Here is a 13,019-nt window from a genome sequence, read left to right as displayed (position 1 = left end):
CCATTAACAAACCCCCTACTTCCCCTACGGGAGGCGGCTATTGTAGTCGCAATGCTGTGGTCCATAAGTTAACCCAAAACATTTATCACAAGAACAAAATAATGTTTATGTTAAAAGACTTGTGGTTGCACAGTGGGTATAAAGTTTACTTATTGGATTAGACACATCTCAGTCATCTGTTGATCAAGAATGGTGGCCAGGCTGATGTCACACTAGCCTGTGTACAACAGCTCAAAGTACCTTTTTTCTTGTGAAACTGTACATCGCTAACTTCATTTATACCACATACATAAACTGCAACAATTGCTAACACCTTCATTATTTCATTAAATAATCACAGACAAGATTAATTCTATTTTACTCTTTCACCTACATATCAGACGTGTCCAGCCCCCTGCTGATAAACACAGCACTACATGCACGTGTGTCTTCTTGTGCCTTCTATCGTCTTACCTGACCGGTAGAAACATTTGACGGCGTAGCGGTCCGAGGTGCTATGCCTCCTTGGGCCTGAGCCTGCATCTGGGCCAGAGCCTGCTGAGGAATCATGAGCAGTTGTCCACTCTCACTGCGTACGAGCACCATCCCTAAAACAATGTGGAAGATACTTTATACAGCTTTAAAAGTATTCAAAAATTGCTTCGCAGATTCAAAGTTAACTGCACACAGTTGAATAAAAACATAATGTTGTCAATATGACTAAATAAGTTATGAGAGTGTGATATGAGGGTGATTGTGGCACATTGTTATCGTGAACTCAAACAGCAATAACTGCTCAGTTATTCTTCAAATAAAGTTCATAATCTGTAGATGGCAGTCCAGTTCATTGACAGTTCCGTGATGGTGATAAAAGTGAGAGAGTTTTTGAACCACAACACAACAGGATCATTTACCTAAGTTCGTATTGCAGAGATGTGCCTTACATTTATAACAGTAGTAACAACTTAAAAAAAAAAGTCCTCACTTACCCGGGGGCAGCTGAATGTTATGTATGCTGGGCTGTCCTGGGGAAGTCTGGGGGAGTCTTGGGGCCAACATCTGAGGCGTCAGAGTTCGGATCCCACCAGGACTGGCGGTTACTGTGGCTGGACTCCGGGGCGTGCTTACGGCCCCTGGGGTAACAGTCGTCTGCAATGCCGACTGTATTAACGTCGTGGGCGGCTCTGCCTTGATAATGTGCGGTCGTGCGCTAACAGTCACAGAAGTGGACGACTGACCGTTGTTTACAAGCGGAGGTTGAGTGCCGACAACTGACTGCAATGCCGTGTTGGTGGCCGTCACAACGATATTATTTCCGTTCAGAGTTGTGGTGTGCACAGGCGGCCTGACCAGTGTCACGGTGGGTCCCGTCGTCTGGCTTGCAGGCTGAGTTGAAACCACAACACTCTGCGAGTTCATAAGAGGAGTCTGGATGACACTGTTTGACGCGGGGGGCATAATTGGACCGGGCAGCCCTTTACTGGACAACACTGATCCACTGTTGACAGCTGCTGGACCGCCACTGTTAGCACCGCCACTCGTCACTGTTCCCCCGTGAGGGGCAGCAGCGCTTCCTGGATCGTGAGAGTTCATAGTTTGGCTCCCATTGAAAGTCTGCACTAAGTATGAGCCTACTTTCCCCTGGTGATTTGGGAGAGATGTTGCACCGCCACCATCAACAAGTGCTTTGCCAGGGTCACATCCAGTGGTGGAGTCCGCGCTGGCCGTCGTTGAGTCCATAGTTGAACCATGGGGACCTCGCTGTGTATGATGAGACCCCCAGAGCTTCAACTTGTTCGGAAGGAGCACAAACAATCTTGCGTGTGATGTGAAAAGACTCTGACACTTTCACTTGCTACTCCTGTCAACTCTTGCTTACTGTTTTCGACACAAAGAGGGAGAAAAACACAAGTATTTTACAGCGTACCTGTTTAAACAATCGTCTTGACCAAGTAACCCGCTGGACATTAGCTCGCGATACCCACTTGTCCCGGAACTAAAACTATGTAATAACCGGCTGCTTCGCGCCTAACCCAGTGGTTGTTGTGACACAAGAAAAACACTTTTGACTCAACAGCCCGGACAGGATGACAAACTACCGCTTTAGTCACCTCTGTGTGTAAAAACAAATTGTCCAACGGACCAGGTCGAACCGCCATCTTCGCACTCCTGCGAGCTTATGAGAAGTGAGGTACTTACCAACAAAGATGCGCATGCGCAGAACAGCTCGACGTCTCAGTGCGGGGGATTATGGCGCACTGTGATTGGTTGCCAGTCATTCTAAAAGGCGGTACCAATGGCTTCAGCTGTCATTTCGAGGGATGCACGACATGGAACAACATCGTAGCGGAGAATTAACATTTCTGTCAAATTTTACGCTGCTTTCGAGGTGTTTTTGCCATTTGAATATATGGCCTGATACAGTATCGAAGCGAATAACTTTTAGTGAAGAGATAACGCAGTTTTCGACAAACTAACCACCCGGAATTGAGACTTGACTCACTCGCGATGAGCCGTGCAAGATGGCTGCACTGTTTTGGTCAGCGAGTGAAGTTGCTGTTGTAAAGAGGCGTTTGAGGGCGCCCCACCCTTCACTGATAGGAAACGCTCTGCTGTCAGCCTGTCATGGGATTTACTGTAGTTACACTGTCCGTGTACTCACTTTCAAACTAATGCACGGAGCAAACTACAGGAAGTGTGGTTAATGTTTGCAAATTCACAAACGGCTTTTGGAACCAAAGTTTTAAGTATAGTTTTAACGTCCATCCATCCGGTTTTATAAAATAAAACAAGTTCTCAAAATTCCCAATTTAAAACGTGGATATGTTTTGTTTTATTTGATCTCTTTGTAGCAGTAAAGGTTGAGCATGACCAAAACATTTAGAATAATATGGTTAATAGTTTAGAGAAATACATATTTTAGTATATAAAATAGACTAATTAACAAAAATAACAATTACAATTATATAATTACAATTATATAGAAAAGAAAACTAAATAGTGAAAAATATACACGTATTTTAAAAATATAAAATATGTCAAGAATTTATACATGTTAAAAAACCATGTTTATAGTAATCATGTATAATTGAGGGTTTATATATTAGTGTAATGTTTATTTGCTCCATTATAACTGTAAAATAAATATTTTTATATAAAATATCTTGTCCACCATATAGGCCAGTTGAAAAGCTTTTTCTGTTAAATCAACTATTTGTATTAATACCTACAGTTGTATTAATACCTACAGTTCTGTAGGTACTGTATTATTGCGTTATTATTATTCGATGTTACTATCTTAACCTTGCGCATTCTGTAGGTACTGTATTTAAAAGTGCAGCGTTAATAAAGCGTTTTATTTTTTAAGGGTTTGGGGTGATTTCCTCTTTGTCAGACAACTCTGCACAGACTCAGGCGTTCCCTCAGGCGGTATACGCGGCCAAACAAAACAAACGAACCCTAGATTAAACGCAGGTGAGCGCAGCGTCAGCGCCAAACATAAAACGCACAGGTGTGGGTTAATTATATACAATACTGAAGAGCTGGGAAGGTGTGATGTTTTCTTTGCCAACAATTTGAAGACAGTTACACTTTAAAAATGAACACTGGAGCAGGGACGCCTTACATCGGCAGCAAAATAAGTTTGATATCAAAGGCACAGATTCGTTATGAAGGAATATTGTCCTCTGTGGACACAGAAAGGTCCACTGTTGCTTTAGCAAAAGGTATGTTAAAAGAAACAATTTAAACCTTCATTATAATCAACATGATGTTAATGGTTGTATTTTATTGTAGGTTGTGCCAAGTTTGAACAAGGCCACACCACAAGCTGAATTTTTACATAATTCTTATTTTTACAGTAAAATCCTATGGGACTGAGGACCGACACACTAACAGACCTGTGCCACCTAAAGATGAAATTTATGAATACATAATTTTCAGAGGAAGTGACATTAAGGATATCACTGTCTCTGAGCCCCCAAAACCACACCATGGGCTCCCACTAGACCCTGCAATTGTACAGGTGAATTAATGACAAAAACTCACTAAAAATTATATTTAAATTTACTAAATAAGATGTATGGTAATGATAGTCAATACCTAATCCACTGGACATTTGTTCTCACCTGAAATTTTTTGAACTTTTTATGCATTCTATGCACTATTTTCTGGACCAATTTTAAGATTAAACTGCGTGTAACACTTTTAAAATTTTAAATATATTTCAATGGAATATTTGAAATCTTTGTAAATGAGAAATATGTTTTTTTTAAATAATTATTTGTCAAAATTACTAGCAGTTTTGTCTAACCTACATGTCACTTGTGGTTTGAATTGTGATACTCTATCTTAACTGGTGTGATTGCAGTCCTCTATTGGCAGTTCCTCTGCAGCATATCACCCACGATGGAATCCTTACAGAGACTTTTCTGCCTACAACCAGTTGGCTGCCAGTTCTCTACTCAACCAGCAGTACAATGCAGCACTTGGTCTCGGTACAGTAAAAACAAAAAAAATTACAGTAGACTTCAGCTTTTACCAGTTCTTGTAATGTTGCCTGCAGTTAATCCCTATAACCATCTCCCTAGTACCAGGTTTTCATGGCCTCCCAACGAGAAGAGGTCCCATGGTTGAACAGGCAGTCCAGACCGTGCCGTTGGCCACTGCTGTTCAGAAGAAGATCAAGGTTCCTGCTCAGCCTCCGAACAGACAGCCTGTTCGCTCAACTCAACAATCTGTTCGTGAAAGTTCCCAGCTTCAGAAAGAAAATGTCCTGAACAGTGAGTGTTTTCACTCAATCCTAGTATTTAATTAATGACTAAGTTTTCTTATTAACACAAAACAAATGCATATAAATTTAACTCTGTAACTGTTTAGGTCGGGCAGCACCTCAGGCTTCTGCAGCCAAGAGCCAGATTCCAAGCACTGATAGCCAGAAAAAAAGGCAAAAAGAAGATAAACAAGGTGTTTTCATAATTTCAATTTTTTTTCCAATGTTATTGCGAAACCAATTTTAGAATTAAGGGGAAATTTGTCTGTCTGTCTTCATGGCTGTACGCAGGTAGTCGCAGACCCAGGAACCGCAGCAGAGGTCAGCTCATTGTCAAAAACTCAAAGGCTACGACTTTGCAGTTTGACTCTGATTTTGACTTTGAAACAGCGAATGCTCAGTTTAAAGATGACCTTACAAAAGAAAAAGAAGTCACAGGTATGAATCTTTTAGTTCACTAAGTGCTCTGCCTGCATTGGTCATGGTAAATGACCATGTACACTTTCTCTTGGTGTGTTATTACAGCTGAAAAAGTAGAGTCAGCCAAAACTCCAGAAAGTCAAGATATGGAAGAGGTGGAGACTCCTGGTGACAAATACTATGACAAAGCCAAATGCTTCTTTGATAACATCTCATCGGACCTTAAACCCAGGTGAACAGGTTCACTTGTGTTTGATTCTCTGTGCAATTCTTTTTGTTGTCTAAATGTATCACTGTTCCCTCAGGAGAACCACATGGGCAGAAGAGAAGAAGTTGAACATGGAAACGTTTGGTGTTACCGGCCGCTTCCTCAGAGGCAGAGGCTTCAGAGGCCGGGGACGTAGAAAGGAGAACACTGTCGACCCTCGACCCCTCAAAGTTGGCAGTGGAAGGGTCTGAATGTTTTGTTCTTGTAAATAATAGTCTTTTTGTACTAAATTAAGAAGTACCTCCCTATTTTCTACATTTGTTTTTTTTTTTCTAATTATCCTAAATGTAGTTTAGTCTAATTTAAACTGGGAGCTGTTTATTTTAGATTGAGCATGATTGAGCATAACTGCAAGATTTTTTTTTTTTTATTCTTTTTTTTTTTTATTCTATTAAATAAGTATATTAGACTGTCCAAATCTAACTCCAGTTTGTTTGGTCTTAATGCCAACTGGACAGCTGTGCTTTATGTTCCCCCTACTTGTAATGTAAGAACTGGAGAACCTTAAAAGTTGCTATTAAATAATGTAAACCACTTTTTTGCCATGTTGTAATTGAAGTCACAGTACGGCACCAACACAAACCTGCAGACTTTTCTTCTGCTCACTTAGCTAAATACATAGTACTGGAACTGTTGTTTATTTATTGTTTTTATTTTTATTTTTTTTAGTTTTGGCAAATGGAAGCCAGTTGGTTAAACTTGGAGTCCAGTTCATTTAGTGCTTTCTCCAAGGAGTCGTCATCGGAAATTGTAATGGTCTCCAGCTCTGAGAGAGTGTCCAACTCTCCTTCATCCGCATACAGATAAGGCTCATAGTCCAGCGGTTCGTCTTCTATCTCCTGAAGAGTAGTTAACCTCTGACGTATAAGGGGAAAAAAAAAAAGCAAAAAAAAAAAACGCTTCGTCTTTAATGCACCAGGCTTTGTTAAAACTATATATCTTTGTGTCTTCAAGTTACCTGTTGCAACACTGCGACAACAGTGTCATCCAGTAAATGGTTAAATTTTCTCTGGGTGAAGAATTCCATGTCTTTATGCTTAAAATGACATACAGATATTATTTCTCTAGCAGCTGCAAAACGGTACAACACAAAAGAAGGAACTTCTCCCACCTGGTGGGTGTTGTAGTGATTGACTGCAGAGCTCCAGGTTCCCTATGATCAGAAGAGAGGGGGGGTTAAAATCAAATGTATATGGTTACAGTGTGTGACTTATGACTTGATTAAAGTGTATTAACCTGTTTAGTGTTGGTGAAGATGTGCAGCTCATCTTCTTGTCTGTACATTCCCTGCATTACAGATCTGCCTGGGCTGCTTTTCTTTACAGTCTGTCAAAATGCAGACCATGAATTTGTCAAATATTTTCATAATGGAATTATTAGCTGTATATTCAAAAGCACCCACTGTAGGAGAAAAATGTTTTTGCGACCCATCACTCAGACCAGATGGTTCTCGGTATAATTTTTCTGGAGACTTTTGTAGGACACTGTCAAGCACCTAAATGAAAAAGAAAAAAAAATTATATATGTGTATATATATATATATTTGTTTAACATACTTTTGACATGGATATATAGTGACCTCGCAGTCTGTGCCAAGTTTCTCAGTGTTTGATTCCAGGAAGCTTTGTCCAGCGGATGTTGTCTCCAAGGAGATGAACTTTCTTTTGCAGGAACACACGACTGTCAGCAGCAGCAGACCTGTCAGTGTGACAGAATCAACTTAAATCCCACTTGTGTTAAGTTATTATCTCACCAAAATGCTGAAATCCATAGATGTGGTTTCTTACACAGGAGTAGAATCAGTGATGCTAGAACTACACCTATAGCACCAAAGGCAGCTTTTGCGGCTGTAATTCTACGAATTTGACAGTTGGATGTCACGGAACAATCGCACACAGTCACACTGAGATTGTAAATGCCAAACGCTCCCTGTAGGTCAGAGATCTTCACATTGATTGTGTACTCTCCTGCATACACACTGGGGTCCTTCACTAAGCTGGCTGTGTAACCTGTCAAAAATATATACAGAATATTTTATTTAAAAAATGATTTGGTCTATAAGTTGTGTGAGATACACGTCTTTACCACAGGAGGGATTTAGTCTCCATTTCTCCATGTCACCCATCAGCTCAAATGTAAACGGGCCTGCGAAGGGGTCTTCATCCAAGTCCATGGCTGTGATGTTGGTTATGGTGGGACTGTCAGATGTGCACACGTCCAAGTAGTTCACCACTGGCTGCGGTGTGTTGTCATTTTGGTCAGTGACATGGATGTGCAGCGTAGCTGTTCCTGTCATTGGTGGCTCCCCTGTCCAAGATTTTTAAGTAAAAACAAATTGAAAACATGACTTGTGAAAATATGGAATATCTTGGTTCCAGACTTACCATTATCAACTGCATGTAGCAGGATTGTGTAGATATTATTGGTAACATGAGTAGATTCTCTGTCCAGTGATTTGACTGTTGTGACTTCTCCTGTGTGAGGGTCAACTGTGACCCAGCCTGCTGGGTCATTTTCTACTTTATACCTGTAAAAAAACACACAGAAAAATACTTAATTTTCTTTTCCCAAATATGTCCAGAGTTGTAGGGGAGCTGAAGAAAATCCTAGCAGAAAAAACCCTGGACCATCCATCAGTTAAACACAGGGCCACATACGGTGAGGACATAACCATTCACACTCACATTCACATATATGGTCAATTAGAAACGTTCATTTAGCAATAATCCTGCATAAACCCAGAGAGGACAGAGGAGCCCATGAAAAACACATATGCAAGCATGGGGGGAACATGTAAGCTCTTCAAAGCAGTGGTCTTCTTGCTGTAAAGCAAGGGCACTAACCATGCTGCCATCATGTGGCCAAGTATGTATTTTTTCAATGATTGTCAGAAGTATACACATCTGGTTAATGTCAATGATTAGTCAAAGGATTTTAAAGTTTAGTCTTGTTTTAGGCATGTTAACAAAGGTATTTACATAATATGTATATAGGATTTCATGGATTATTTTTGAGCAAAACAATTTTGCATTATTACCAAAGCTCCAGTAGACTAATTGGGGCCTAACGCTGATTTTAATTTAAAATTTTTAGTGTGACCCAAAGAGAGCTCTGCAGAGGAGATCCCTTAACTGCAACAACCAGATATAACCACAGTGTGACCCCTCAAAAAGAGTATTTTAAAGGGTTGATAATGTTTTTATACTCTGCAAATGTCCTACTGTACTTACACAAAATAATTTCCTTGACTGGAGTCAGGATCAGCAGCAGTAACCTTCTCCACCCAAGTTCCTATTGGTGCATTCTCCTGCAGATAGGCCTCTTTAACATCAACACTGAACACTGGCGGGTCGTTGATGTCCTCCACATTGATAATGACTTTGACAGAGTCCGGGTGCCCTCCGCCAGGATCATCGTCTGTTCCATTGTCAACCATCCAGAGGCCTGTTGTTGTCTTTTTCTTGACTTGGCAGAAGAAAAATGGAAGCTCATTTTCCACAGAGATGGTCAGTTCTACCTGTGATCCTTCCTCAAAGTCTAGCGGCTGAGATAAAAAAAACGGCAGTCAATCAACAGATGCAACACTGTGTTTTGACCAACAGGCTTGTGCTGACATGCTAGTTTAGAGGTGGGTGTCGCCGTCATGTGGAGCAGGCAGCAACCTAACACTTACTCTGACTACTTCGAGGATGCCATCATTGCTGTCAGGGTCTGTTTGGATGGTGAAATGGCTGCCTTTGTCACCATGAATGGTAAACCTGGCTCTCCAGGCAGGGCTGTGGGAGACGTCTCTGTCTGTCACATGGAGCCGCAGAGGAGAAATCCCAATCGCACCCTCCTTCACTCTGCCGGGGCCCTGCGATGTCATAAAAACGTAAACTATAATAAAAGTTATCTAAGTGTCACTCAGTAGGATTCTAAATAATAATTCAAATATTCTGAGAGATCCTTTTGGGACTGAACAAATACCAAATATTATTGATATTCATTTCATATATTTACTTTATTTCTTTTAATGAATGTAACAATAAATACAACTTACAAGCAAAAACATTTGGCCCCAAAAAGTTTGATTAATAATATCCTTTCCTTTAGATTTACGGGTTAAAACAGGAATAATATGTTGGTTTTATATCCTCATACATTAGTGGAATTGATTGCTGAATTAATCTCTTTTATCACCCTTTTCTTACTCTCCTTCACATTTATCCTTTAATGAGAGGTGAGAAATTACAGTGATAGTGTTGATGGTTTCCAAGTGATATGGAAAGATCAGAGGCTACTGCCTGAGGCAGCAGGAAACTCCAGCAGACAGGTTTAGTCCTGATTTTTATGATAACCCATTACATTTTATTAGAACAATGTCACTGAAAATCAGGGACAGCAGTGGCAGGGGCTTCTGTCCTGTGGCCACAATGTCCTCAATGTAGCCGTAATGTCCTAATTATATTTTTATTAAGTTGTTGTACTGTTTTTTGTTCTGATTTTAAAGAGACTCCTTGTCATTTTTAGTCTTACCGTCTGTGCAGTGATGGTTGGGAGGTGGTTGTTGCCATCCTGAATGTGAACGACTACAGATGTTGAACTGGACAGACTCACCACTTCACCGTGGTCTATGGCCTCCACCAGGATTAAATACTTGTCGGCAACCTTTACATAGTGAGTTTACAAATGTTAAAAAATCAAAATCAATCACGTCTTTTCTTCACTTAACTTGTAATTACAGGTATACAGTTATTCAGGGGTACACGGTGTTTGCTGGTTTGCTGTCTGTGTTATTAGGAGCCAGTGGTTAAAGTTGAATGGTGTGGTTGAATTATACATATTCTCATCAATGCTTGTAGAACATTGTTTCCCAAAGACTGGGTTGCGACCCTCAGGTGGGTCACAAGAGATTTATTTTGGGTCATCTCGCATCCTGTTATATATATTTAACTTATATTCATATTTAACATATTGCAAGTTATGTAAATATATATTTAAAACAGACAGGTTTTTCAATTATTTAACATATAAACTAGTCTGGAGGTTATTATTTAGTAGTACTACTATATATTGAAATATATATATTAAAAGCTAAGTATTTTTGAAACACTCACATATGGCATGACATATGATTTAGCCTGTAATTACTAGTCATTACAGGCAGGGTGTCAATCATAAGGAAGATTACTTCTTAAGTACATGTGTACATGTGTACATGTACAGTGAAGGTCTATTTAAGAGTTTAAACTTAGGCAGGACAGGAAATGCACTTCTAAGATTAGTATTCAGATCAACAGGACTGGCTACTTTTCACATGATTATGCTATGACCATATTCAGACAAAAACTTACTTCATGATCCAAACAACCCTTAAATGATATCGCTCCAGATTTTTCAATGAAGAATTCGGTGTCAGGAACATTCGGAGACACGTGTTTGATCTCATAGTGGAAAGTGGAGTTTGGTGTTCCTTTTTGGTCGATATCATAAGCTGACACTGCCATTAGGTAGGAGCCTTTGGGGAAATAATGTTGACACATTTGTCAGTGGAGAAGCTCAAACAGGACTTAAAAAAAAGCCAATATAAAGGTGCATTTACCTTGAGCGACCTCCTCCTTCACACTGATTTCATACAGATCCCTCTGGAACTGTGGTGGGTTGTCGTTGATGTCTCTTATGGAAATCTCAACAACTAATTTAGTATCAGTTGAGTAATCTTGTTTTCTTGACTCAAATTTTAGCTGTGGGATGCAAGATTCAACATTCAACATAAATTTTGAAATTTATGAAAAAGTCTTTGTAATTGTACCACACATTAAACAGTAGGTTTTTCAACTCCAATGGTCTAAGAATTTAGCTCAGATTATTTTAAGCTCTTTAAAGTTTCTACACTCATTTACAACGTTGTTTATGTTTTAAATGATAACCAAAGTCTACCATATATTCTCTTACATGATCAGACAGGAATGCTGGGGTAAAACACATAACTTTAGCATTAGATGTTGCTACACTAAAAGCCGGTTGGTGGCACTCTTTTCAGCACATCTACTTTTGGCAAAGGCACTACTTTTGTGGAAGGATATTATCCAGAGAGTGATAAGGTGTAGATATGAGTCTAAGAACAGCTTATATGCAGAATCAGTGATAAACCTCCAGTACATAAGTAAATCCACCTTAATCATCTTCTTCTCTTCATAGTCCACTGCTCTGTGGACGTAGATGGTGCCAGAGTCCTTATGTATGGAGAGGACTCCCCTGGGCTCCACGTCCACTCCTTCGCCATAGAGATCAAAGTGTACTTGATAGTTGCGATCAATGTTTATCTAAAACACACATTTTTCACAATAACTCACTATAATAATGACAAAAATAAATAGCAGTATCTTCATCAGCTAGGATTTCAAGACAGTAGTTCCCAAATATATTATATAATATATACAGTATATTATATATATATGGTATATTATATGAAATCATTATTTGTGAATGTGTTGACGTTTGGCACTCGACAATGGTACTATCTAAAAGAAAACATATTTATAGTTATATTTATGTTCAAGTTTATTTTTCTTGCTTTATTAAAAATCTCGCAAGATCACTGTGACACCAACATTACCCACCTGGGGATCAATAAAGTATTTCTGATTCTGAGTCATTCTGAGTCAATCACAGCTGACGCCGCTTTCTAACCTCCATAGCCCTGTGTATGACCATTACAAGTGTTCCCACAGACTCTTATTTTCTCTTATGGCACATTTTATTCTTAAATCAAAATTTAGACCTGCCATCTTCCAGTCTTTGTCATCCTATCTAACTGCTTGATGTGTCATTTATTTTTATCCATCTTATCTCTTTTCTCTTCATTCATTCCTGATTGAAGCAGATTGGCCTCACCTGCTCTCCAGCATTTGCTATTCCATGTGGTATGTGGTTAAGTATGCTCTTACTTGACTTGACTTGTTCAGGGGCAATAAAAATGGAACAATATGTTTAGCCTTTACTATAAGTCAAAATAAACCTTGGAATATTGTGAAACGTAAGAACTAAGAGTGAGTGAGTTTATCACCTGGCCCAGGACATAAGGGAAGGGCCCTGGATTTTCCTCCTCAATTGTGAACGAATCGATGATCCATGCCCTTCTGTGACGACTCAGCAGCTCCGTACACGTTGCACTTAACAAATGACAACCCTGGAAGACAAGCAGCCAAGTGAAGCTGACGTGTGCAGGTGAAGCTCCGGTCATTTCATGTATTTGTTGAAGGTTCGTAATCTGTCATTTGGACACACGGACTTATCCTACAGTTGGAGAACCTGTTCCTGTGACATGTGTACAAACGTGTTGTCATTGTTTCCTTTACACTATTTTTTTATTTTGACCATATTTATCATCTGTGTCAGCAAGATGTGATTCACAATGTGAATCACACTGTTGTATTTTTCCATCTAAAATAACCTGCAACGAAACATTGCTTCACGGTAATGTACCGATTACATCTGCGTTTGCATTGATGAAAAAAAGCTTTCTTCTCCAAACCATACAGTATTAACAAGAAGACTACTGACAAAATTGGTTTTATTTTAATTTAGCATTTTTTT

General features: G+C 39.5%; 3 protein-coding genes across 6 annotated transcripts in view; 1 reads left to right on the top strand and 2 right to left on the bottom strand.

Moving 5' to 3' along the window:
- Window positions 1-2,848, bottom strand: part of taf4a (TAF4A RNA polymerase II, TATA box binding protein (TBP)-associated factor) — a 10,737-nt gene extending 7,889 nt beyond the window's left edge. Inside the window, exons 1-3 of one of the 3 annotated variants that reach the window (XM_008320211.3) lie at window positions 2,179-2,848; window positions 969-1,857; window positions 454-587 (exon numbers count right to left, since the gene is read on the bottom strand). In XM_008320211.3, coding sequence (XP_008318433.1) covers window positions 454-587; window positions 969-1,719 — 885 coding nt within the window. In that variant the 5' untranslated portion in view covers window positions 1,720-1,857; window positions 2,179-2,848. The other 2 variants (XM_008320210.3, XM_008320209.3) reach the window with 2 other exon arrangements.
- Window positions 2,849-3,406: 558 nt separating this feature from the next.
- LOC103386097 (protein LSM14 homolog B-like) lies at window positions 3,407-5,974 on the top strand. 2 transcript variants are annotated; one of them, XM_008320208.3, is made up of 8 exons: window positions 3,407-3,704; window positions 3,840-4,003; window positions 4,349-4,475; window positions 4,575-4,760; window positions 4,858-4,944; window positions 5,042-5,188; window positions 5,276-5,402; window positions 5,476-5,974. In XM_008320208.3, the coding sequence occupies exons 1-8, from the start codon at window positions 3,578-3,580 to the stop codon at window positions 5,627-5,629; spliced, it is 1,119 nt and encodes a 372-aa protein (XP_008318430.1). In that variant the 5' UTR covers window positions 3,407-3,577; the 3' UTR covers window positions 5,630-5,974. The 2 variants fall into 2 exon arrangements, with proteins under 2 accessions (XP_008318430.1, XP_008318429.1); XM_008320207.3 differs by having other exon boundaries at window positions 4,569-4,760.
- cdh27 (cadherin 27) lies at window positions 5,760-12,928 on the bottom strand. The gene is made up of 15 exons (XM_025060053.1): window positions 12,490-12,928; window positions 11,597-11,746; window positions 11,023-11,164; window positions 10,775-10,938; window positions 9,957-10,088; window positions 9,112-9,294; window positions 8,669-8,982; window positions 7,823-7,965; window positions 7,524-7,745; window positions 7,200-7,447; window positions 7,018-7,095; window positions 6,841-6,933; window positions 6,675-6,764; window positions 6,397-6,591; window positions 5,760-6,295 (listed from the first exon to the last, which is right to left on the bottom strand). Exons 1-15 carry the CDS (start codon window positions 12,664-12,666, stop codon window positions 6,104-6,106), a joined length of 2,523 nt encoding a protein of 840 aa, XP_024915821.1. The 5' UTR covers window positions 12,667-12,928; the 3' UTR covers window positions 5,760-6,103.
- Between the last annotated feature and the right edge of the window lie 91 nt (window positions 12,929-13,019).

The sequence above is a fragment of the Cynoglossus semilaevis genome, chromosome 11, assembly GCF_000523025.1.
Source record: "Cynoglossus semilaevis isolate Cse_v1.0 chromosome 11, Cse_v1.0, whole genome shotgun sequence".
NCBI classification, from domain to species: domain Eukaryota; kingdom Metazoa; phylum Chordata; class Actinopteri; order Pleuronectiformes; family Cynoglossidae; genus Cynoglossus; species Cynoglossus semilaevis.
The sequence above is the reverse complement of the archived record's forward strand: the minus strand, read 5'-3'. Positions and strand labels throughout refer to the sequence as shown.

Coding starts and splice junctions, on each gene's coding strand:
- cdh27 (XM_025060053.1), bottom strand. CDS start 12,666: ATGACCGGAGCTTCACCTGCACACGTCAGCTTCACTTGGCTGCTTGTC. Junction 6,765..6,840: donor AAAAACATTTTTCTCCTACA/GTGGGTGCTTTT, acceptor GCATTTTGACAG/ACTGTAAAGAAAAGCAGCCC. Junction 6,592..6,674: donor TCTTCACCAACACTAAACAG/GTTAATACACTT, acceptor TTCTGATCATAG/GGAACCTGGAGCTCTGCAGT.
- LOC103386097 (XM_008320207.3), top strand. CDS start 3,578: ATGAACACTGGAGCAGGGACGCCTTACATCGGCAGCAAAATAAGTTTG. Junction 4,761..4,857: donor GAAAGAAAATGTCCTGAACA/GTGAGTGTTTTC, acceptor GTAACTGTTTAG/GTCGGGCAGCACCTCAGGCT. Junction 5,189..5,275: donor AAAAGAAAAAGAAGTCACAG/GTATGAATCTTT, acceptor GTGTTATTACAG/CTGAAAAAGTAGAGTCAGCC.